Consider the following 27079-nt stretch of genomic DNA (forward strand, 5'->3'; position numbering starts at 1 on the left):
ACATACGTGTGCATGTGTCTTTACAGCAGCATGATTTATAATCCTTTGGGTATATACCCAGTAGTGGGACGGCTGGGTCATATGGTACATCTAGTTCTAGATCCTTGAGGAATCGCCATACTGTTTTCCATAATGGTTGAACTAGTTTACAATCCCACCAACAGTGTAAAAGTGTTCCTATTTCTCCACATACTCTCCGGCACCTGTTGATGCCTGACTTTTTAATGATTGCCATTCTAACTGGTGTGAGATGGTATCTCATTGTGGTTTTGATTTGCATTTCTCTGATGGCGAGTGAGGATGAGCATTTTTTCATGTGTCTGTTGGCTGTATGAATGTCTTCTTTTGAGAAATGTCTGTTCATGTCCTTTGCCCACTTTTTGATGGTGTTGTTTGTTTTTTTCTTGTATATTTGTTTGAGTTCTTTGTAGATTCTGGATATTAGCCCTTTGTCAGATGAGTAGATTGCAAAAATTTTCTCCCATTCTGTAGGTTGCCTGTTCACTCTGATGGTAGTTTCTTTTGCTGTGCAGAAGCTCTTTAGTTTAATCATATCCCATTTGTCAATTTTGGCTTTTGCTGCCGTTGCTTTTGGTGTTTTAGACATGAAGTCCTTGCCCATGCCTATGTCCTGAATGGTACTACCTAGGTTTTCTTCTAGGGTTTTTGTGGTATTAGGTCTAACATTTAAGTCTCTAATCCATCTTGAATTAATTTTTGTATAAGGAGTAAGGAAAGGATCCAGTTTCAGCTTTCTACTTACGGCTAGCCAATTTTCCCAGCACCATTTATTAAATAGGGAATCCTTTCCCCATTTCTTGTTTCTCTCAGGTTTGTCAAAGATCAGATGGCTGTAGATGTGTGGTGTTATTTCTGAGGACTCTGTTCTGTTCCATTGGTCTATATCTCTGTTTTGGTACCAGTACCATGCTGTTTTGGTTACTGTAGCCTTGTAGTCTAGTTTGAAGTCAGGTAGTGTGATGCCTCCAGCTATGTTCTTTTGACTTAGGATTGTCTTGGCAATGCGGGCTCTTTTTTGGTTCCATATGACCTTTAAAGCCGTTTTTTCCAGTTCTGTGAAGAAACTCATTGGTAGCTTGATGGGGATGGCATTGAATCTATAAATTACCTTGGCCAGTATGGCCATTTTCACGATATTGATTCTTCCTATCCATGAGCATGGTATGTTCTTCCATTTGTTTGTGTCCTCTTTTATTTCACTGAGCAGTGGTTTGTAGTTCTCCTTGAAGAGGTCCTTGACATCCCTTGTAAGTTGGATTCCTAGGTATTTTATTCTCTTTGAAGCAATTGTGAATGGAAGTTCATTCATGATTTGGCTCTCTGTTTGTCTGTTACTGGTGTATAAGAATGCTTGTGATTTTTGCACATTGATTTTGTATCCGAGACTTTGCTGAAGTTGCTTATCAGCTTAAGGAGATTTTGGGCTGAGACAATGGGGTTTTCTAAATATACAATCATGTCATCTGCAAACGGACAATTTGACTTCTTCTTTTCCTAACTGGATACCCTTGATTTCTTTCTCTTGCCTGATTGCCCTAGCCAGAACTTCCAACACTATGTTGAATAGGAGTGGTGAGAGAGGGCATCCCTGTCTTGTGCCAGTTTTCAAAGGGAATTTTTCCAGTTTTTGCCCATTCAGTATGATATTGGCTGTGGGTTTGTCACAATAGCTCTTATTATTTTGAGGTACGTTCCATCAATACCAATTTATTGAGCGTTTTTAGCATGAAGGGCTGTTGAATTTTGTCAAAAGCCTTTTCTGCATCTATTGAGATAATCATGTGGTTCTTGTCTTTGGTTCTGTTTATATGCTGGATTACGTTTATTGATTTGCGAATGTTGAACCAGCCTTGCATCCCAGGGATGAAGCCCCCTTGATCATGGTGGATAAGCTTTTTGATGTGCTGCTGAATCCGGTTTGCCAGTATTTTACTGAGGATTTTTGCATCGATGTTCATCAGGGATATTGGTCTAAAATTTTCTTTTTTTGTTGTGTCTCTGCCAGGCTTTGGTATCAGGATGATGTTGGCCTCATAAAGTGAGTTAGGGAGGATTCCCTCTTTTTCTCTTGATTGGAATAGTTTCAGAAGGAATGGTACCAGCTCCTCCTTGTACCTCTGGTAGAATTCAGCTGTGAATCCATCTGGTCCTGGACTTTTTTTCGTTGGTAGGCTATTAATTATTGCCTCAATTTCAGAGCCTGCTATTGGTCTATTCAGGGATTCAACTTCTTCCTGGTTTAGTCTTGGAAGAGTGTAAGTGTACAGGAAATTATCCATTTCTTCTAGATTTTCTAGTTTATTTGCGTAGAGATGTTTATAGTATTCTCTGATGGTAGTTTGTATTTCTGTGGGGTCGGTGGTGATATCCCCTTTATCATTTTTTATTGCGTCTATTTGATTCTTCTCTCTTTTCTTTTTTATTAGTCTTGCTAGCGGTCTGTCAATTTTGTTGATTTTTTCAAAAAACCAATTCCTGGATTCATTGATCTTTTGGAGGGTTTTTTGTGTCTCTATCTCCTTCAGTTCTGCTCCCATCTTAGTTATTTCTTGCCTTCTGCTAGCTTTTGAACGTGTTTGCTCTTTCTTCTCCAGTTCTTTTAATTGTGATGTTAGAGTGTCAATTTTAGATCTTTCCAGCTTTCTCTTGTGGGCATTTAGTGCTATAGATTTCCCTCTACACACTGCTTTAAATGTGTCCCAGACATTCTGGTATGTTGTATCTTTGTTCTCATTGGTTTCAAAGAACATCTTTATTTCTGCCTTCATTTCGTTATGTACCCAGTAGTCATTCAGGAGCAGGTTGTTCAGTTTCCATGTAGTTGAGCGGTTTTGATTTAGTTTCTTAGTCCTGAGTTCTAGTTTGATTGCACTGTGGTCTGAGAGACAGTTTGTTATAATTTCTGTTCTTTGACATTTGCTGAGGAGTGCTTTACTTCCAATTATGTGGTCAATTTTGGAATAAGTGCGATGTGGTGCTGACAAGAATGTATATTCTGTTGATTTGGGGTGGAGAGTTCTATAGATGTCTATTAGGTCCACTTGGTGCAGAGATGAGTTCAATTCCTGGATATCCTTGTTAACTTTCTGTCTCGTTGATCTGTCTAATGTTGACAGTGGAGTGTTGAAGTCTCCCATTATTATTGTATGGGAGTCTAAGTCTCTTTGTAAGTCTCTAAGGACTTGCTTTATGAATTTGGGTGCTCCTGTTTTGGGTGCATATATATTTAGGAGAGTTAGCTCTTCCTGTTGAATTGATCCCTTTACCATTATGTAATGGCCTTCTTTGTCTCTTTTGATCTTTGATGGTTTAAAGTCTGTTTTATCAGAGACTAGGATTGCAACCCCTGCTTTTTTTTGTTCTCCATTTGCTTGGTAGATCTTCCTCCATCCCTTTATTTTGAGCCTATGTATGTCTCTGCATGTGAGATGGGTCTCCTGTATACAGCAGACTGATGGGTCTTGACTCTTTATCCAGTTTGCCAGTCTGTGTATTTTAATTGGACCAGTTAGTCAATTTACATTTAAGGTTAATATTGTTATGTGTGAACTTGATCCTGCCATTATGATATTAACCAGTTTTTTTGCTCGTTAGTTGATGCAGTTTCTTCCTAGCCTCGATGGTCTTCACATTTTGGCATGTTTTTGCAATGGCTGGTACCGGTTGTTCCTTTCCATGTTTAGGGCTTCCTTCAGGGTCTCTCGTAAGGCAGGCCTGGTGGTGACAAAATCTCCAAGCATTTGCTTATCTGTAAAGGATTTTATTTCTCCTTCACTGATGAAACTTAGTCTGGCTGGATATGAAATTCTGGGTTGAAAACTCTTTTCTTTAAGAATGTTGAATATTGGCCCCCACTCTCTTCTGGCTTGTAGAGTTTCTGCCGAGAGGTCTGCTGTTAGTCTGATGGGCTTCCCTTTGTGGGTAACCCGACCTTTCTCTCTGGCTGCCCTTCAGATTTTTTCCTTCATTTCAACTTTGGTGAATCTGGCAATTATGTGTCTTGGAGTTGCTCTTCTCGAGAAGTATCTTTGTGGTGTTCTCTGTATTTCCTGAATTTGAATGTTGGCCTGCCCTGCTAGGTTGGGGAAGTTCTCCTGGATGATATCCTGAAGAGTGTTTTCCAATTTGATTCCATTTTCCCCCTCACTTTCAGGCACCCCAATCAGACGTAGATTTGGTCTTTTTACATAATCCCATACTTCTTGCAGGCTTTGTTCATTTCTTTTTCTTCTTTTTTCTTTTGGTTTCTCTTCTCGCTTCATTTCATTCATTTGATCCTCAATCGCTGATATTCTTTCTTCCAGTTGATCAAGTCGGTTACTGAAGCTTGCTGATTTGCCACATATTTCTCGTGTCATGGTTTTCATCTCTGTCATTTCATTTATGACCTTCTCTGCATTAATTATTCTAGCTATCAATTCTTCCACTCTTTTTTCAAGGTTTTTAGTTTCTTTGCGCTGGGTACGTAATTCCTCCTTTAGCTCTGAGAAGTTTGATGGACTGAAGCCTTCTTCTCTCATCTCATCAAAGTCATTCTCTGACCAGCTTGATCCGTTGCTGGCGATGAGCTGCGCTCCTTTGCAGGGGAAAATGCGCTCTTATTTTTTGAATTTCCAGCTTTTCTGCCCTGCTTCTTCCCCATCTTCGTGGTTTTATCTGCCTCTGGTCTTTGGTGATGGTGACATACTGATGGCGTTTTGGTATAGGTGTTCTTCCTGTTTGATAGTTTTCCTTCTAATAGTCAGGACCCTCAGATGTAGGTCTGTTGGAGATTGCTTGAGGTCCATTCCAGACCCTGTTTGCCTGGGTATCAGCAGCAGAGGTTGCAGAAGATAGAATATTGCTGAATAGCGAGTGTACCTGTCTGATTCTTACTTCGGAAGCTTCCTCTCAGGGGTGTACTCCACCCTGTGAGGTGTGGGGTGTCAGACTGCCCCTAGTGGGGGATGTCTCCCAGTTAGGCTACTCAGGGGTCAGGGACCCACTTGAGCAGGCAGTCTGTCCGTTCTCAGATCTCAACCTCCGTGTTGGGAGATCCACTGCTCTCTTCAAAGCTGTCAGACAGAGTCATTCGGGTCTGCACAGGCCTCTGCTGCTTCCCCTGTTGTTTTCTTAGCTGTGCCCTGTCCCCAGAGGTGGAGTCTACAGAGACAGGCAGGTTTCCTTGAGCTGCTGTGAGCTCCACCCAGTTCGAGCTTCCCAGCAGCTTTGTTTACCTACTTAAGCCTCAGCAATGGCGGGCGCCCCTCCCCCAGCCTCGCTGCTGCCTTGCGGTTAGATCGCAGACCGCTCTGCTAGCAATGAGGGAGGCTCCGTGGCCGTGGGACCCTCCCGGCCAGGTGTGGGTATAATCTCCTGGTGTGCCCATTTGCTTAAAGCGCAGTATTGGGGTGGGAATTACCCAATTTTCCAGGTGTTGTGGGTCTCAGTTCCCCTGGCTAGGAAAAGGGATTCCCTTCCCGCTTGCGCTTCCCAGGTGAGGCAATGCCTCGTCCTGCTTCAGCTCTCGCTGGTTGGGCTGCAGCAGCTGACCATCACTGATTGTCCGACACTCCCCAGTGAGATGACCCCAGTACCTCAGTTGAAAATGCAGAAATCACCGGTCTTCTGTGTTGCTCGCGCCGGGAGTTGGAGACTGGAGCTGTTCCTATTCAGCCATCTAAAACCTCTTTCCTTTATAAATTACCCAGTCTCTGGTAGTTCTTCATAGCAAGTGAAAACAGACTAATATATTGTTTTCCATCTCTCTTTCTTTCACTCTAATAATATTTCTTTTATATATCTTGGTGCTCCAGTATTGGGTGCATATATATTTACAGTTGTTTTATTCTCTTGCTGAATTGACTCCTTTATCATTATATAACGACTTTCTTTGTCTCTTCTTATAGTTTTTGTCTTTAAATATATATTTTTCTGATATAAGTATAGCTACGTCTGCTCTTTTTTCGTTTCCATTGGCATGGAATATCTTTTTCCTTTTCTTTATTTTCAGTCTATGTGTCTTTAGAGGTGAGATGCATTTTTAATAGGCAACAGATCATTGTGTCTTATTTTTTTGTCCACTCTGCCACTCTGTCTTTTGATTGGAGAGTTTAGTCCATTTACATTCAATGTTATTATTGATAAGTAAGAACTTATTCCTGCCATTTTGTCATTTATGTTTTCAGGTTGTTTTGTGGTATTCTCTTCCATTCTTCTTTCCTGTCTTCCTTTTGGTGAAGATTATTTTCTCTTATGGTATGATTTAATTTATTACTTTTTACTTTTTGCATATCTGTTGTATGTTTTTTGAGGTTACCATGAAACTTGCAAATACTATGTTGTAACCCATTGTTTCAAACTGATGATACTGATTGCATAAACAAACAAGCAAAGAGAAAACATAAAAACTCTACACTTTGATTTTGTCCCCCCACTTTTAATTTTTTATTATTTCTCTTTATATCTTATTGTGCTATGTCTTGAAAAGTTGTTGTAGTTATTATTTTTTATTGATTCATCTTTTTATCTTACTTAAGGTAAGAGTAGTGTATATACCACAGTTACAGTATTATAATACTCTTTGTTTTTCTGTGTATTTACTATTACCAGTGAATTTCGTATGTTCAGGTGATTTCTCATTCGTCATTAATGCCCTTTCATTTCGGATTGAAGAACCCCCTTTAGCATTTCTCGTAGGACAGGTCTGACGTTGATGAAATCCCTTAGCTTTTGTTTGTCTGGAAAAGTCTTTATTTCTCCTTCATGATTGAAAGATATTTTCACCAGATATACTATTCTGGGGTAAATTTTTTTCCTTTAGCACTTTCAATATGTCACGCCACTGTCTTCTGGCCTGTAAGGGTTCCACTGAAAAGTCTGCTGCCAGATGTACTGAACTCCACTGCATGTTGTTTGTTTCTTTTCTCTTGCTGCTGGTGAGAGCCTTTCTTTATCCCTGACCTTTGGGAGTTTGATTATGGAATACCTTGAGGTAGTCTTCTGTAGGTTAAATCTGCCTAGTGTTCTATAACCTCCTATATATGCATAATATAATCTATACATTTAAACGAGTACTATCATTTCAAACTCTAGACCAACAGGAAATGACAATCACTATTATCTAGTGAGTGCTTACCACATGCCAGCCAGGCACTGTTCCCAGCACCAGACATGTAGCACCTCATTTAATCTCACAACAATCCTAGGACATGGGCACTATTATTATTCCCAGGTTGCAGATGAGGAAACTAAGGCACAGAAAAATTCAATCATTTAAAACTCTCAATAGCAGATCTAGAATTTAAACCCAGGCCATCTGATTCCGGAGCTTGTGCTCTTAATAATGACCTTATTCTGTCAATACTATGGTCTGTTTCCAATTATGCTTTTTTTTTTTTTTTGAAAATCCTTTGAGATGGTCTTATTCCAATTATGCTTATTTTTGAAAATCCCTGCCCAAATCTCATATTGTTATCCCCAGTGTTGAAGGTGGGGCCTAGTAGAAAGTGGTTGGATCATGGGGGCGGATTTCTCCTGAATGGTTTAATACCATCCCCTTAGTGCTGTTGTTCTGACAGTGAGTGGGTTCTCACAAGATCTGGTTGTTTAAAAGTGTGTGGCACTTCCTCACTTCCTCTCTCCTGCTTCTGCTCTGGCCATGTGATATGCCTGCTCCCCCTTCACCTTCCACCGTGAATGTAAGTTTCCTGGGGCCTCCCCAGAAGACAAGAAGATACCAGCATCATGCTTCCTGTGCAGCCTGCAGAACCATGAGCCAGGTAAACCTCTTTTCTTTATAAATTACCCAGTCTCAGGTATTTCTTTATAGCAATCCAAGAATGACCTAATACATCTCTTTTTTGAAATTTCCCTCAGGGCCACTTTATTGGTCACTGAAGAATACATATTTCTATAATATATAATCTTTCCACATTTTATTTTGTTAAAATGTTAACATCCTACTTGATCTCATTTACTCACTGTTCTAGTAATCATGTAATATATAAAGATAAAATAGCAAAGAGAAAAAAATAAAATAAAATAGACTCTGCCATCAAGGTACTTACTATCTCAAATGAAAAGCTTTCAGGCTTTATTAGGGTAAAAATCAGAACAGCTCAAAGATATATTAGAACCCAATAAAAATATACACTAATTTTTATCATATTAATATGAAAAAAGACTTGTTTTCACTTCAATGATTCAAAGTATTTCTTAAGATTCTGCTAGTCGACTCCTCTAGGTCCTGGGGAAACAGTGGTGAACAAAGGAGACACAAGTCCTATGCTCACGGAGCTTGTGTGTAGTGGACAGACTCACTATAAGCCAATTCAAGTACAATATAAGGTCACATAGAGGCAAGGGCTATGAAAACATAAAGCAGGAGACAGGGATAGAATCTGAAGAGAGGTTGCTGTTTGGGGCAAGTGACCATGGAAATCCTCTCTATATAAGTGGCATTTAAGCAAAGAGCAGAATGAAGTAAAGAAGTAAGTTCTGCAGCTGTCTCTGAAGGAACAGCATTCCAAGGAGGAGCATTTTGGAGATCTGAAGGAACAGCAAGAGGGGAAAGGATTGGAAATTAAAAGTGTGTTACAACAAAAAGAAACAATTTTCTTTGTAATATGTTATTTCCAGTAATGTTTATAATCATGCAAGTACTGGATCATTCACATAGCAAATATTACTTGGGAGTTTTAAAGTACCAGACTTAGGACTGCTGGGGATCGTAATGAACAAAATCATCATTGCTTATCACAAAATCAACAAAAAGTCAATTGTGTGAAGGAAAAGTACACGGAGTGTGTAGATCAGAGGAAATACACCTTGTCTAAGGGGTTCAGCTGAAGGCAGGTAAGAATTAACCAGATGACAAGTGAAAAAGAGTATTCCGGGCAAAGGGAGCTGCATGTGCAAAGGTCCTGTGGCCAGAGGGAGCCCAGATGAAGCAGCTAGGAATTGTTAAAGTTTGGTTTGTGGTAAAGGGAAGAACTTGGCAGAGGCCAGAGAATGCAAGGTTGTCTACTTGTGGCCATAGTGAGGGCTTGGTCTTTGCATGAGCAGCTGGAAGTCACTTAAGTGTTTTAAGTCACTTAAAACTCTCAAAATGTTAAGTGTATTATAGATTTCTTAAGAATTCTATCAACTTTATGTATCAAAAAATAAAAATATTTTTTTTTAATTTAAGAAGTGCAGTTAGTAGACATGCTTCACTTTGTCTCTACTTAACCAGGTTTACCTACAGTTTTATTTTGATGCATCCAATTTAAACTTCATGAACTTCTCTTCTAATTATCTAGTGTCATAATATGAATGAGATTCTACTAAGCAGTAGAGTAATAATTCCCATTCCAGGAATAGTTGAAGTTTTCCATTTTTATTGGAAAACTTTTATTGTATTTTATACATCATACTAGCTTCATAAATCCCATATATGTTCTGTGAAGAACTAGCTGAAAATGCTTCCCAGAGCCTCAAACTCTATACTGTTCTCAGAAAATGAAGTTGAAGATGGTGTGTAATTTTCTTCTCTGAAATTGGAGGAAGCCATAGAGATAAAAAATGGAAACAAGTAGCATATTTGGAGATTTTTTTTCCCTTGAGAAGGAAACAAAGACCTGCCTAATAATGAATCACATCAGATCAATAAAAAGAACCTTTACTGACCTTCTGTTCTAGTACAATTGGTCCAGCAATGTGCCTACAAACCCTTTATCTACCAGCTGAATACAGAATAAAGAATGCTCTGATGTACTTCCTACAAGAGTTGACAAAGAGACCTTTCTTCCTTTCAATAAGTTAATATCTGAGGAAGCAAAAGCAAATGGAAAGGGCAAAATGACACGGGGACATCAAACTCTGGGGACCCCGCAGGGAAGGGAAAGGGGTGCCTAGGCATCTCTATGGCATCCAAATGTCCACATCCCAGGTCCACATTTATAGGCTCAGACAAGCTCAGAAAACTTACATGAAAATAAGAATTACAGAATTACAAAAAAATTCTAGAATGTCTGGACCCTAGCCAGACTCCCACTCACATTTCCAGTACAAGTCTACGGCATCACACCTCAAGCAATGCCCCTCCAGCTCTCTGCCTGGAGTGCCCGTAGCCCATGCCCTGGCATGCCATAAGCACCTGGGCATAAGCTCCCCAGAGCAGCCCTCAGTCAGATGCTGAGGGCTCCCCCTCGTGACTGGAAAAATAATACTCCAACCTCCATCTGGCGCACAGGGCAACTCTAAAACATCCTGTACACCAAGTTAGTCCAACCCCAGGCCCAAGGACTGCATGTGGCCCAACACAAACGCATAAATCTTTCTTAAAACATTTGAGTTTTTTTCAATTTTTAAAAGCTCATAAAAGCTATCTTTAGTGTCAGTGTATTTTGCATGCGGTCCAAGACAATTTTTCCTCTTCCAATGTGGCCCAGAGAAGCCAAAAGATTGGACACCCCTGCTCTATACTATATCCCAGATAATACTCTATGAACCTAATTATTAATGTTCACTGTACTGGCTGCTTTCCCTCCAAATCTCACTTCACCGCTCTCCTAACAGTGTTTCCTGGGAGCTCCTCCCAAATCAACTATTTCACTCAAATTCTTGTCTCAGATTCTGCTTTTGGAGAATTCCAAACTAAGAAAGAAACACAATATGATGTAGGACTGAGTTCTTTTAACTCCATACTCAGCTAAGGACATCAAAAACTAGCAAGAAAGATGGTTTGTGAACCCAAATTCATAGTAAAACCCATCAGACAGGGGGCATTTCTAATAACTTGGAGAGATGAGAGAAGGGAGTAGAAAGAAATTTTTTAAGCAATTTAAAAGAATAGGAGGTTGACAGAAAGATAAATGGTGGTAAGATATACTATACATGTTATTAAAACAATTATAGTACACATACATGAAATAATAGCTTATCTATATGAGTAGGTTCAGCTTACAAACTCTTCAGTTAATTTAAAAATTAAATGAAAATGTGAAGCCATGTTTGGGCTAATACAGCAAAAAAGTTGTCATGTTTTGGATTTCTTCCTACATATTCTATCAATTCTATTTCTCTCACACACACACGCACACACACACACACACACAGTTGATACTATCATATAAGCAATTCTAAACTTAATTCAAAGTCTCAGGAATAAAAATATGCTTTCACCAAGTATGACCAGCAGAAATTTAAGTTTGTGTGTTGTTCTGCAATTTGACTGACAATCAAATCTGTTCAGAAATATATGATTACTTGACACTTTTATGATCAAATTTTTATTGTTTACTTTATAAAAACAGTACACAGTGAAACCAAAAAAAATTATTCTTCTGTCAGCAAGTAACGAGTAGGTCAGCCTTACTGTTAAGAGGTTAAGTAGAAATCATATAAGCTTGCAGCTTACAATGTACATATTAGCCTGCCACAGTTTCTTTGCATCTTCTCATGAAACCAGTTTCAAGAATAAAGATGTAAAACATTTCCAAAAAGATAAATGAAAAGTCACTCTCTTAAAACATTATTCTGAACACTTTTACATGAAAGGACTTTGTAAAATTAGGCTGTTATTTTTAGACAATTTCTACTCTTCCTCAAGAAGAGTCGTGTTTAATTCCATCCCCAGGACACAATTGTACAACTATAGGCTAGATTTTTAAAAAATGATTGTGTCTTGATTGCTTGACCTGTTGAATCAGATTCCAGAATATTTCCCTGAAATCTGCTTTTCTACTCACTACCATAACTGTTTGCTAATTTCAACAGATTCAGACAAATGACATGTGATCAGCAAAAGAAGATTCTTACTTCATAATAATTAGTGGCTTGCAAAGGAACCTCAAAGTATGCCAAAGAATTTAAAAGTGTCTCCATTTATCAAAAAATAAACACTCATTTATCCAAGAAGCAACTTACTTTGTAAACATATGTCTAAGTATACATGTCATTATTTATTCATTCATGCAGTAAAGTTAATCGGTGCCTATTATTTGCCAGATACTAGGATAAGTATTAGGGTACAAAAATCCTTGCCCTGCACTTCAATGTTTATAGGTAGAAAAGAGGAAAAGAGTCATACATACAAGTGAGTACAATAAAATGTTCCAAATATCATGTTGGGTAGCATATCTATTACTTCATTCTCAGTTTCATTCAACTATTGCACACCTACTATATACCAAGGATCATTTCAATTTACAATTTATAAAAGTAATCCCCATGGGGGCAGTGATACCTTAGAAGAAAGATTATTTTTGTGGTGGTTGTTTTAAGCATACATAATGATCCACAATTCTAATAATGTGTATTACCTAGATAATTGAAAAAAAACTTATAAAATAAGCTTTCTTTCCTGAAATCCTCTTTCCTTTGCAAGTCAATAATAGAAATGAAAGCCCAAATCAGTTAAGTATGATGTTTGAGAGCCATAAAATAATTGTCCTTACCAAGAATACAGGATTGTTCCAACAACAGACGTGAGTTTACTGTTTTCTTGTTTTTGCTTTGCCAGGCCAAAATCAGCTACAATTCAGAAAACAATATAATATGTTATTATATTTTCCCAGAGTGAGCATTGTTCCTTAGCATTTGACAATCTACACAATAACTACTACACTTCATAACCAAAGGCTTTTCTTTTCTTACCCTCCGTCAAAATGCCCAATGTGCCAATCTTCCATGTCATTCCCAGTCTTAATTAGTGGCATACATACACTATGTCATCTTGCTGTATATTTTGATATAATGAGGTTTATCATTTAAAAAACCATAAAATAAGTTTTGCTGTCTGAAACATAGGACAAAGTACTTATTGAAACTGTGATTCCATTTTTTAGGTTATCCTTTATAATTTTTAAATAAACAGAATGAATCTAACATTTGGCATACAGCAGTCATGACCTCATCAGGCTAAAAGAAAAGATACACCCGAATAAATACCAAGAAGGCCTGAAAACCTAAAATTAACTGGCATCAACGTGTACCAATCACAGTACAAGTATGTTCAAAATAATCTCAAAATATTTATATATCAACAAAATATTCTGATTTTTATCACAGAACACCAAATATCTATATTTAATATTAGCACAACCTTGTACTTTTCATAATATCTTCAGGTACTTGTCTTTTTTTTCCTTTTTCTTTTTGAGACAGAGTCTCGCTCTGTCGCCCAGGCTGGAATACAGTGGTACGATCTTGGCTCACTGCAACCTCTACCCCCCAGGTTCAAGTGATTCTCGTGCCTCAGCCTCCCAAGTAGCTGGGATTACAGGCACATGCCACCATGCCTAGCTAATTTTTGTAGCTTTAGTAGAGATGGGGTTTCACCACGTTGGCCAGGCTGGTCTTGAACTCTTGACCTTATAATCCACCTGCCTTGGCCTCCAAAGTTCTGGGATTACAGGCATGAGCCACCGCATCCAGCCTGTCTTTTATAAACCACTCAACAACTTAGGTCAAAGTGATCAAAACAGATATTTTACCTATCCTTTTGCTACAGATTCACTAATATTACAATAGACTTAATTACCAGGATTGCACAAAAAGACAATGCAGAACCAGGACAAGAATTCAAGTTGCTTTTCCTAATAAGCTTTGATATTCTCAATATCATGTTGTAAAGTGCGGCAAATGCTCATGGAATTTCACTGGAACAAACTTCAATGCAGTATTTGATTATATGTACTAAAATATCTTCCAGGTAGAAAATATTCCAAAGTAGTTTCATTTCAAAATAATAAAAATTCACATTATTAATAATAATACACGTTTACTAAACAACAAGTCTATACTAGCACAAATTCAGCCACTTACATGAATTGCCTCGTTTAACACGCATAGCACTCTGAAAGATAGGTATTATCATTAGTATAGCTCAGTGCTTAAAAGCCAAGACTCAGGAACTGGACAGCCTCAATCTGAATACTGACTCTATTATGCGTAACCTGAGTAACCCTGGGCAAGTTATTTAATTTTGCTTTCTAATAGCTTTCTTTTTTCTCCTTTTTTTGTTTTTTTTTTTTTTGAGATGGAGTCTTGCTCTGTCGCCCAGGCTAGAGTGCAGTGGTGCAATCTTGGCTCACTGTAAGCTCTGCCTCCTGGGTTCACACCATTCTCGTGCCTCAGCCTCCAGAGTAGCTGGGACTACAGGTGCCTGCCACCACACCTGGCTAACATTTTTTATTTTTTTTTTGTATTTTTAGTAGAGATGGGGTTTCACCGTGTTAGCCAGGATGGTCTCGATCTCCCGACCTCATGATCCGCCCACCTCAGCCTCCCAAAGTGCTGGGATTACAGGCGTGAGCCACCATGCCCGGCCTCCAATAGCTTTCTTATCTGTAAAATAAGGATTATAATAATATAGTACTGATATATACTGTACACAGAATAGTATGATAGTAAAATTTAAATAATTTAATACATGCAAATGTCATATGTATTATATATAAATACATGTAGTAGAGTACTGAACAACTGATGTATATTATTATTTAATTATCACAGTTACCCATTTTCTAGATGAGGAAACAGGCTCAGAGAGAATGTGTGACTTGCCCAACGTCTCACAGGGAGAAATTAACAAAGTCAGATATTAATCTGGGGTTGCTTGATTCTAAAGCCCCAAATCTCACCAAGACACAATACTACCAATATAGAAAAAGAAGGACCAGATCAATTCAATGATAAACTCAACCAAACATTTAAGAAATATATACCAATTGTACACAGACTCTACCAGAAAATAGAAGAGGAAATACTTCCCAAATCACTTCATAAAGCCAGCATTACATCATTCTAAAACTAGACAAAGACATGACAAGAAAAGAAAACTACAGAATAAGAGCCTCATGAACACAGACACAAAAATTATAAACAAATTATAAGTAAATCAAATCCAGTGACATATAAAAAGTATTACACATAATGACCAAGTGGGGTTTATGCCAGAAATACAAGGCTAATTTGAAATTTAAAAATCCATGAATGTGATTTCAGTAGAAGCCCAAATGCCAGCAGTATGCAATATATCCATGTAACAAACATGCACATGTAGCCCCTGAATCTAAAATAATTTCCAAATAAAAATTCATCAACTGGGCGTGGTGGTTCACACCTGTAATCCCAGCACTTTGGGAGGCCAAGGTGGGTGGAGCAACTGAGGTCAGGAGTTTGAGACCAGCCTGGCCAACATGGTGAAACCCCATCTCTACTAAAAATACAAAAAAATTATCTGGATATGGTGGTGGGTGCCTGTAATCCCAGTTACTCAGGAGGCTGAGACAGGAGAATCATTTGAACCTGGGAGGCACAGCTTGCAGTGAGCCGACATCACGCCAATGCACTCCACCCTGGGCAACATGAGCAAAAATCAGTCTCAATAAATAAATAAATAAATAATAATTTTAAAAAATCATCAATGTAGTTCACCAGATCAGTACATTAAAGAAGAAAAACCAGTCTGGGTTCCAAGATGGCCAAACAGGAACAGCTCCAGTCTATAGCTCCCAGTGTGAGCGATGCAGAAGACAGGTGATTTCTGCATTTCCAATTGAGTTTTGAAGAGAGCAGTGGTTCTCCCAGCACGGAGTTTGAGATCTGAGAATGGACAGACTGCCTCCTCAAGTGAGTCCTGACCCGTGAGTAGCCTCCCTACCGGGAGGCACCCCCCAGTAAGGGCACACTGACACCTCACACGGCTGGGTACCCCTCTGAGATGAAGCTTCCAGAGGAATGATCAGGCAGCAACATTTGCTGTTCAGCAATATTTGCTTTCTGCAGCCTCCACTGCTGATACCCAGGCAAACAGTGTCGGGAGTGGACCTCGAGCAAACTCCAACAGACCTGCAGCTGAGGGGTCCTGATTGTTAGAAGGAAGACTAACAAATAGAAAGGACCTCCACACCAAAACCCCATCTGTACATCACCATCATCTAAGATGAAAGGTAGATAAAACAACAAAGATGGGGAAAAAAACAGAGCAAAAAAGCTGAAAATTCTAAAAATCAGAGTGCCTCTCCCCCTCCAAAGGAATACAGCTCCTTGCCAGCAATGGAACAAAGCTGGATGGAGAATGACTTTGACAAGTTGAGAGAAGGCTTCAGACGATCAAACTTCTCCGAGCTAAAGGAGGAAGTTCGAATCCATCGTAAAGAAGCTAAAAACCTTGAAAAAAGATTAGACGAATGGCTAACTAGAATAAGCAGTGTAGAGAAGTCCTTAAATGACCTGATGGAGCTGAAAACCATGGCACGAGAACTACATGATGAATGCACAAGCTTCAGTAACCAATTTGATCAACTGGAAGAAAGCATATCAGTGATTGAAGGTCAAATGAATGAAATGAAGCAAGAACAGAAGTTTAGAGAAAAAAGACTAAGAAGGAATGAGCAAAGCCTCCAAGAAATATGGAACTATGTAAAAAGACCAAATCTATGTCTGACTGGTGTACCTGAAAGTGATGGGGAGAATGGAACCAAGTTGGAAAACACTCTGCAGGATACTATCCAGGAGAACTTCCCTAACCTAGCAAGGCAGGCCAACATTCAAATTCAGGAAATACAGAGAACACCACAAAGATACTCCTCGAGAAGAGCAACTCCAAGACACATAATTGTCAGATTCACCAAGGTGGAAATGAAGGAAAAAATGTTAAGGCCAGCCAGAGAGAAAGGTCGGGTTACCCACAAAGGGAAGCCCATCAGACTACCAGCAGATCTCTCGGCAGAAACTCTACAAGCCAGAAGAGAAAGGGGGCCAATATTCAACATTCTTAAAGAAAAGAATTTTCAACCCAGAATTTCATATCCAGCCAAACTAAGTTTCATAAGTGAAAGAGAAATAAAATCCTTTACAGACAAGCAAATGCTTACAGATTTTGTCACCACCAGGCCTGCCCTACAAGAGCTCCTGAAGGAAGCACTAAACATGGAAAAGAACAACTGGTACCAGCCACTGCAAAAACATGCCAAAATGTAAAGACCATCAATGCTAAGAAGAAACTGGATCGACTAATGAGCAAAATAACCAGATAACATCATAATGACAGGATCAAATTCACACATAACAATATCAACCTTAAATGTAAATGAGAATGCTCCAATTAAAAGACACAGACTGGCAAAGAGTCAAGATCCATCAGTGTGCTGTATTCAGGAGACCCATTTCACATGCAGAGACACACATAGGCTCAAAATAAAGGGATGGAGGAAGATCTACCAAGCAAATGGAAAACAAAAAAAAGGCAGGGGTTGCAATCCTAGTCTCTGATAAAACAGATGTTAAACCAACAAAGATCAAAAGAGACAAAGAAGACCATTATAAAACGGTAAAGGGATCAATTCAACAAGAAGAGCTAACTATCCTAAATATATATACATCCAATACAAGATCACCCAGATTCATAAAGCAAGTCCTTGGAGACTTACAAAGAGACTTAGAATCCCACACAATAATAATGGAAGACTTTAACACCCTACTGTCAACATTAGACAGATCAACAAGATAGAAAGTTGACAAGGATATCCAGGAATTAAACTCAACTCTGCACCAAGCAGACCTAATAGAAATCTACAGAACTCTCCACCTGAAATCAACTGAATATACATTCTTCTCAGCACCACATCGCACTTATTCCAAAATTGACCACATAGTTGGAAGTAAAACATTCCTCAGCATTGTAAAAGAACAGAAATTATAACAAACTGTCTCTCAGACCACAGTGCAATCAAACTAGAACTCAGGATTAAGAAACTCAATCAAAACCAATCAACTACATGGAAACTGAACAACCTGCTCCTGAATGACTACTGGATACATAACAAAATAAAGGCGGAAATAAAGATATTCTTTGAAACCAATGAGAACAAAGACACAACATACCAGAATCTCTGGGACACATTTAAAGCAGTGTGTAGAGGGAAATTTATAGCACTAAATGCCCACAAGAGAAAGCAGGAAAGATCTAAAATTGACACCCTAACATCACAATTAAAAGAACTAGAGAAGCAAGAGCAAACACGTTCAAAAGCTAGCAGAAGGCAAGAAATAACTAAGATCTAGAAGAAATTGATAAATTTCTGGACACACACACCCTCCCAAGACTAAACCAGGAAGAAGTTGAATCCCTGAATAGACCAATAACAGACTCTGAAATTGAGGCAATAATTAATAGCCTACCAATCAAAAAAAGTCCAGAATCAGATGGATTCACGGCAGAATTCTACCAGAGGTACAAGGAGGAGCTGGTACCATTCCTTCTGAAACTATTTCGATCAATAGAAAAACAGAGAATCCTCCCTAACTAATTTTATGAGGCCAACGTCATCCTGATACCAAAGCCTGGCAAAGACACAACAAAAAAAAGAGAATTTTAGACCAATTTCCCTGATGAACATCGATGCAAAGATCCTCAATAAAATACTGGCAAACAGAATCCAGTAGCGCATCAAAAAGCTTATCCACCATGATCAAGTGGGCTTCATACCTGGGATGCAAGGCTGGTTGAACACACGCAAATCAATAAACGTAATCCAGCATATAAACAGAACCAAAGACAAAAACCACATGATTACCTCAATAGATGCAGAAAAGGCCTTTGACAAAATTCCACAGTCCTTCATGCTAAAAGCTCTCAATAAATTCGGTATTGATGGGACATATCTCAAAATAACAAGAGCTATTTATGACAAACCCACAGTCAATATTACACTGAATGGGCAAAAACTGGAAGCATACCCTTTGAAACCTGGCACAAGACAGGGATGCCCTCTCTCACCACTCCTATTCAACATAGTGTTGGAAGTTCTGGCTAGGGCAATGAGGCAAGAGAAAGAAATCAAGGGTATTCAATTAGGAAAAGAGGAAGTCAAATTGTCCCTGTTTGCAGACGATATGATTGTATATTTAGAAAACCCCATCATCTCAGCCCAAAATCTCCTTAAGCTGATAAGCAACTTCAGCAAAGTCTCAAGATACAAAATCAATACACAAAAAACACAAGCATTCCTATACACCAAGAACAGACAAACAGAGAGTCAAATCATGAGTGAACTCCCATTCACAATTGCTGCAAAGAGAATAAAATACCTAGGAATCCAACTTACAAGGGATGTGAAGGACTTCTTCAAGGAGAACTACAAACCACTGCTCAACGAAATAAAAGAGGACACAAACAAATGGAAGAACATTCCATGCTCATGGATAGGAAGAATCAATATTGTGAAAAATGGCCCTACTGCCCAAGGTAATTTATACATTCAATGCTATCCCCATCAAGCTACTAATGACTTTCTTCACAGAATTGGAAAAAACTACTTTAAAGATCATATGGAACCAAAAAAGAGCCCACATTGCCAAGACAATCCTAAGCAAAAAGAACAAAGCTGGAGGCATCACACTACCTGACTTCAAACTATACTACAAGGCTACAGTAACCAAAACAGCATGGTACTGGTACCAAAACAAAGATATAGACCAATGGAACAGAACAGAGCCCTCAGAAATAATACCACACATCTACAACCATCTGATCTTTGACAAACCTGACAAAAACAAGAAATGGGGAAAGGATTCCCTATTTAATAAATGGTGCTGGGAAAGTTGGCTAGCCACATGTAGAAAGCGGAAACTGGATCCCTTCCTTACACCTTATACAAAAATTAATTCAAGATAGATTAAAGACTTAAATGTTAGACCTAAAACCATAAAAATCCTAGAAGAAAACCTAGGCAATACCATTCAGAACATAGGCATGGGCAAAGACTTGATGTGTAAAACACCAAAAACAATGGCAACAAAAGCCAAAATTGACAAATGGGATCTAATTAAACTAAAGAGCTTCTGCATAGCAAAATAAACTACCATCAGAGTAAACAGGCAACCTACAGAATGGGAGAAAATTTTTGCAATCTACTCATCTGACAAAGGGCTAATAATCAAAATCTACAAAGAACTCAAATAAACTTACAAGAAAAAAACAAACAACCCCAGCAAAAAGAGGGCAAAGGATAGGAACAGACACTTCTCAAAAGAACACATTTATGCAGCCAACAGACACATGAAAAAATGCTCATTGTCACTGGCCATCAGAGAAATGCAAATCAAAACCACAATGAGAGACCATCTCACACCAGTGAGAATGGCAATCATTAAAAAGTCAGGAAACAACAGGTGCTGGAGAGGATATGGAGAAATAGGACACTTTTACACTGTCGGTGGGACTGTAAACTAGTTCAACCATTATGGAAGACAGTGTGGCAATTCCTCAAGGACCTAGAACTAGAAATACCATTTGACCCAGCCATCCCATTACTGGGTATATACCCAAAGGATTATAAATCATGCAGCTATAAAGAACACATGCACACATACGTTTATTGTGGCACTATGCACAATAGTAAAGACCTGGAACCAACCCAAATGCCCACCAACGATAGATTGGATTAAGAAAATGTGGCTTATATACACCATGGAATACTATGCAGCCTTAAAAAAGGATGAGTTCACGTCCTTTGTAGGGACATGGATGCAGCTGGAAACCATCATTCTCAGCAAACTATCGCAAGGACAGAAAACCAAACACTGCATGTTCTCACTCATATGTGAGAATTGAACAATGAGAACACTTGGACATAGGAAGGGGAACATCACACACAGGAGCCTGTCTTAGTGTGAGGGGAAGGGGGAGGGATAGCATTAGGAGATACACCTAATGTAAATGACAAGTTAATGGGTGCAGTACACCAACAAGACACATGTTTACATATGTAACAAACCTGCACATTGTGCACATGTACCCTAGAACTTATAGTATAATTTAAAAAAAAGAAGACAAACCATATGATCATCTCAACAGACGTGCAAAAAGCATCAGCAAAATTCAACATCTATTCTTTTCAGCAAAATAAGAATAGATGGGTACTTGGGTACTTTCTCAACCTGATAAAGGACATCTACCAAAAAAAAGCTGTAGCTAACAATCTACTTAACGCTAAAACTGAGTGTTTCCCCTTTAAGTTCAAAAACAAAACATGTCCACCATTCTCAGCATTCCTAGTCAACATTCTACTGAAGATTCAGGTAAGTACAATATGTGCATATGAATTTTTGTGGGAACATAATTTTACATTTCCCTTTGATAAATGCCTTGGAGTGGGATTATTGTATCATATTATAAGCATGTGTTTAATTTGATTTTATAAAAACTGCCAAGTAAAAATGTTTTCCAGTTTTTTCTCTCACCAGAAATATGAGCGTTCCAGTTGCTTCTGCATCCCCATTAGCATTTAATGTTGTCAGTTTTTGTTTAATCAGTCATTCTAAAAGGTACGTAGTGATATCTCAGCATAGTTTTCATTTGCATTTCCCTAGAGCTTATTGGTGTTGAACACTTTTCATGCACTTATTTGCCATCTGGGCATCTTCATTTAAAGACATGAACCACTTCATGTGTTCGTGTGTCATCCTTGTGCAGGGGTCATGCTAATCTCTGTATCATTCCAATTCTAGTATATGTGCTGCCACCGTGAGCACCTGGGTATCTTGCTTAGTGAAGTGGCTGCTCAAGTTTTTGCATTTTTCATTAGGTTGTTTATTTTCTTATTTTTGAGTTTTGGATATGAATTATTTGTCAGATATACAATTTGCAAATATTTTCTTTTCTTTTCTTTTTTTTTTTTTTTTTTTTTTTTTGAGACAGAGTCTCGCTCTGTCACCTGGGCTGCAGTGCAGTGGCGCAATCTCGGCTCACTGCAAGCTCCACCCGCCGGGTTCACACTATGCCCCTGCCTCAGCCTCCCGAGTAGCTGGGACTACAGGCGCCCACCACCACGCCTGGCTAATTTTTTTGTATTTTTAGTAGAGACGGGGTTTCACCATGTTAGCCAGGATGGTCTTGATCTCCTGACCTCGTGACCCACCCGCCTTGACCTCCCAAAGTGCTGGGATTACAGGCATGAGCCACTGTGCCCAGCCTACAATTTGCAAATGTTTTCTCCTAGTCTGCAGCTTATCTTTTCATTCTCTTAATGTTTTTCAAAGAACAGAAGTTTTAAACTTTGATGAAGTCAAATTTATTAATTTATTTTACATGTTATGGCTTTGATGTTATGTCTAAGAAATATTTGCCTAGCCCAATACTGCAAACACCATATCCATTTTTTTCTTTCAGAAGTTTCACAATTTAAGTTTCATATAGTGCTATGATCTGATCCAAGCTTAGCTAATTTTTTTTTTTTTTTTTTTTTTTATTTATTTTTTATTATACTTTAAGTTCTAGGGTACATGTGCATAACGTTATATCATGTATAACTCCCCAATGCAATCCCTCCCCCTCCCCCCTCCCCATGATAGGCCCCAGTGTGTGATGTTCCCCTTCCCGAGTCCAAGTGATCTCATTGTTCAGTTCCCACCTATGAGTGAGAACATGCGGTGTTTGGTTTTCTCTTCTTGTGATAGTTGAGCTTAGCTAATTTTTATATAAGATACAATATGTAGGTTGAGGTTCTGACTTTTTATGGGGATTTGCAACTGTTCCTGCACCATTTGTTGGAAATAGCCCCTTCCTCTCTCTCTGAGCACCAGATTTACATATTTATCTGGATAATTAAAACTTTCACTTAATAGTCTCCTAGGCATCTCAAAATTAACACACTCAAAGCGAATTCTCAATCTTAACCCAAACAGCTCCTCCTTGGTTCCCCATCTCAGTAAGTGGCACCATCATTGACCTAGGTACTTTCCTTAGTTCTTGTGCTAGCTGTCAACTTACTCCCTTTCAGCATCAAATCCACCCTTCATCATTGCCCTGCTTTGTTAATGGAGCTGGACCTTGGTAATGTCTCTCCTTTACCAGCTGGCTTGATGTAAAGCTTTGTCAGTAGAGGGTGCTGAAGAGAAACTGCAGGAGAGGCTTCTCTTCTTTTCCAGGTTCTGACATGCTTCCTCTCTTTCCTTGTTCCTGTAGCACTTGTGCAGTGTGCAGGATGCTTAGTGGTGCTCATTTCCCCTGGAGGCAGCTTCGTAGACAGTTCCACTGGCACTATATCCAGCTTCCTGGCAAATTTTGCAAGCACCCCAGCAGACAACATACCATGAAATTCTGCTGGCATCTCAGCTGTTTTCACAGCACCTCCACAGGTAGATTCCCAGTAAATTCTACCAGCATTCTGGCCAGGCTCAGTCTAGCTAGTCTCATGAGCACCCAAGCCAACAGCTTCCCACTCAGTTCTACTCAACCCCCAGAAAATGGCTTCCTGAAAACCATGGTCATCACTCCAGGGGCAGCTTTCTGTTTGACAGCTTTGTCCTGCAGCATTTCAATACAATTTCTGCCATCAGTGGGCTATAGTCATACCCTCTCCAACAGAGTCTGGATCTCAGCCCTTGAGGAGAGGGGCTGTCTTAAAATTTGCTCCTTCTTTGTATAGTTTGCCTCAGCCCTAGAGGTAGTAGCTGCTTCTTATATATGTATACCTCTTTTTATTGCGCTTCACTTTGTTGCATTTTGCAAATGTTGCATTCTTTTTTACCAGTTGAAGGTTTGTGGCAACCCTGTATCCAGCAAGCCTATCAGCGTCATTTTTCAACAGCATCTGCTCACTTTATATCTCTCACATTTTGGTAATTCTCATATTTCACACTTTATTATTATTATATCTGTTATGGTTATCTGTGATGAGTGATCTTTGATGTTACTATTGTCATTGTTTTGGGATACTACAAACAATGCTCATATAAGATAGCAAACTTAATTGCTAAATGTGTGTGTTCTGACTGCTCCATTGACTGGCTGTTCCCCCAGCTCTCACTCTCTATGAATCTCCTTATTCCCCTAGTCACAACAATGTTGAAATTAGACCAGTTAATAACCCTACATTGACCTCCAATCATTCAAGTGAAAGGAGTCATACATCTCTGACTTTTGATCAAAAGATAGAAATGATGAAGCTTAGTGAGAAAGGCACATCAAAAGCTGAGACTGGCTGAAAGTTAGGCCTCTGGCACCAAACAGCTAAGTTGTAATGGAAAAATTCTGGAAGAAAATCAAAAGTGCTACTCAGTTGAGTGGCACTTCTGAACACACAAATGATAAGAAAGTAAAACAGCCTTATTGCTGATAAGGAGAAAGTTTAAGTGATCTGGACAGATCAAACCAACACATTCCCGTAAGACAAAGCCTAATCTGGAGCAAGGCTATAACTCTCTTCAATTCTGTGAAGGCTGAGAGAGGTGAGAAAGCTGCAGAAGAAAGTCTGGAAGCTAGCAGAGGTTGATTCATGAGGTTTAAGGAAAGAAGACATCTCCATAACATAAAAGTTCAAGGTGAAGTAGCAAGGGCTGATACAGAAGCTATGGCAAGTTATCCAGATCTGGCTAAGACAGTTGATGAAGGTGGCTACACTAAGGAATAGATATTCAATGTAGACAAAATAGCCTTCTACTGAAAGAAGATGCCATCTAGGACTTTCACAGTTAGGGAGAAGTCAATGCCTGACTTCAAAGCTTCAAAGAACAGGCTGGCTCTCTTATTAAGGACTAATGCAGCTGGTAATAAAGTTGAAGCCAATGCTCATTGACCATTCTGAAAATCCTAGAGCCCTTCAGAATTATGCTACATATACGCTGCTTGTCATCTAAAAGTGGAACAACAAAGCCTGAACGACAGTACTTCTATTTGCAGCATGGTTTACTGAATATTTTAAGCCCATTGTTGAGAACTACTGCTTAGGGAAAAAAATCATTTCAAAATATTAGTGTTTGTTGACATTATACCTCATCACTCAAGAGCTCTGGTGGATGTTATTTTCACATCTGCTAACACAACATCCATTCTGTAGTCCATAGATCAAGAGTCATTTCTAGTTTTACTAATTCAGAGATACATTTCATAAGGCTATAGCTGCCATAGATAGTGACTCCTCTAATGGATCTGGGCAATGTTTACTTCCTGGAAAAGATTCACCATTCTAGACACCATTAAGTACGTTCATGATTTACAGGAAGAGGTCAAAATATCAACATTAACAGGAGTTTGGAAGAAGTTGATTATAACCCTCATGGATGACTCTGAAGGGTTCAAGATTTCAGTGAAGAAACTCATTGCAGATGTAGTGGAAATAACAAGAGAACTAGAATTAGAATTGGAGCCTGAAGATATGACTGAATCATTGTAATCTCACAATAAAACTTGAATGGATGAGGAGTTGTTTCTTCTGGATAAGCAAAGAAACAGGTTTCTTGAAATGGAATCTACTCCTGGGAAAGATGCTGTGAACATTGTTAAAATGACAAGAAAAGGTTTAGAATATTCCATAAATTTAATTGACATAGAGGAAGCAGGGTTTGAGAGGATTGACTCCGATTTTGAAAGAAGTTTTACTGTGGATAAAAGGCTATGAAACAGTATTTCATGCTACAGAGATATATTTTGTGAAAAGAAGAGACAATCTCTGCAGCACTGTTGTCTTATTTTATTAAATTGCCACAGCCACGCCAAATGTAAGCAACCACCACTCTGATCAGTCAGCAGCATGAAGTCATGAACCTCCACCAGCAAAAAAATTATGACTTGCTAAAGTCTCAGATGATTGTTAGCATTTTTTACCAATGAATTATGTTTTAATTGAGGTATGTGCCTTTTAGTCATAATGCTATTATTGCACACAAAACACATTATAGCATAATGTGAACACAGCATGTGTACAAACTGGTAAACCAAAAAGTTTATGTGGCTTGCTTTATTGCAATATTTGCTTTATTGTGGTGTTCTGGAACAAAGTCCACAGTATCTCCAAGGTATACCTGTATATGCTATTCCTGTATTCTTTATTGGGTTGTCTTTAACACTTTGTAGTTAATCTTAATACTAGTTAGAAATCATTTTAGTACATGAAACTTGGGCTGTTAAAATTACTCAGTGGTTTCTGTCTCATGAATGAATCCTGACTGATATAGTTCCTCACTTTCCTTTACCACAGCAAAATCCTACTGTTTCTACAAAAAAGTTATATATATATATATATATATATATATATATGACTGAATCATTGCAATCTCACAATAAAACTTCAATGGATGAGGAGTTGCTTCTTCTGGATGAGCAAAGAAACAGGTGTATATATATATATATAGTATTTATATATACATATATATATATATAGTATTTATATATAGTGAATTAGGCCACCTCTCATCACCTCCACTGAAGTTATAGTTTTGAAAAATGTTTACCAGTTCTTTAACATTCCTCCCTTCAGGAGGTGAATCTTAACTATCCTTCTCTTATGTGTGGATGAGACTTGGCAACTCATGGCTAACGAACTGAATTATAGCAGAACTGATGAGATGTTACTTCCAAGGTTAGGTTATAAAGAGACTGACCCTTCCAATTGTTTTGCTCTCTCTTGCTCACTGACTCTTTTTCAGAACCCGGCACCATGTAGAATAGTAAAGGTTATTCTGCTGAAGAGGTTACATAGAGAAGAGCAGCCCTCAAGGATAAAAGGCCCAATGTAAGAGAAATGAGGTACTCACTCTAGCCAAAAGCCAAAACTCACTGCCAGCCATGGTAGTGAGCCTTCTTGGAAGCTGACCCTTCAGCCCCAGTCCAGGCTTCAGATGATGCATTCCTGGCCGACAGTTTGACTACAGCCTCATGAGAAACCCTGAGTCAGAATCACCCAGATAAACTTCTCCTAGACTCCTGATCCTCAAAAACTATAAGAAAATAAATGTTTGTTATTTCAACCCTCCAGATTTCTGGGGAATTTGTTACCCAGCAATGGATAATGAATACAACTGCTATCATCCTAGTCCATGCTGTTGTGACCTTTCACGGAGGCTACTGAGCTATTCCTCCTGAACAGACTCCCTCCTTCCATCTCTCCTCATGAAACACAATTCCCCACTTCAGATCCCAAATGATCTTTTAAATATCTAAAGTAGCCTTCACGATTGTCCCTTTACTCATTTGTCACTACTTACAAGGTTAAAGTTCTACAAAGACTTTTGATAAATACTAAGAATAAAAGCCAAACTACTACCAGGTCTATATGACCGTACATGATCTGGGCATTCAGAATGACTT

The 27079-nt window shown here is 38.8% G+C and overlaps 1 protein-coding gene and 1 non-coding gene across 13 annotated transcripts in view; both read right to left on the bottom strand.

The window, feature by feature from the left end:
* Nucleotides 1-27079, bottom strand: part of NEK10 (NIMA related kinase 10) — a 273507-nt gene that overhangs the window by 149002 nt on the left and 97426 nt on the right. For all 12 annotated transcript variants that reach the window (XM_033212845.1, XM_033212839.1, XM_033212837.1 and 9 more), the window contains one exon: nucleotides 12441-12516. In XM_033212845.1, coding sequence (XP_033068736.1) covers nucleotides 12441-12516 — 76 coding nt within the window. The remainder of the gene's footprint in view (nucleotides 1-12440; nucleotides 12517-27079) is intronic.
* LOC117084590 lies at nucleotides 21422-21525 on the bottom strand. The gene has a single exon (XR_004437522.1). It is a non-coding gene; the product is annotated as a U6 spliceosomal RNA (small nuclear RNA).

This window comes from Trachypithecus francoisi, unplaced genomic scaffold (genome assembly GCF_009764315.1).
Source record: "Trachypithecus francoisi isolate TF-2019V2 unplaced genomic scaffold, Tfra_2.0 Lachesis_group0, whole genome shotgun sequence".
NCBI classification, from domain to species: Eukaryota; Metazoa; Chordata; class Mammalia; order Primates; family Cercopithecidae; genus Trachypithecus; species Trachypithecus francoisi.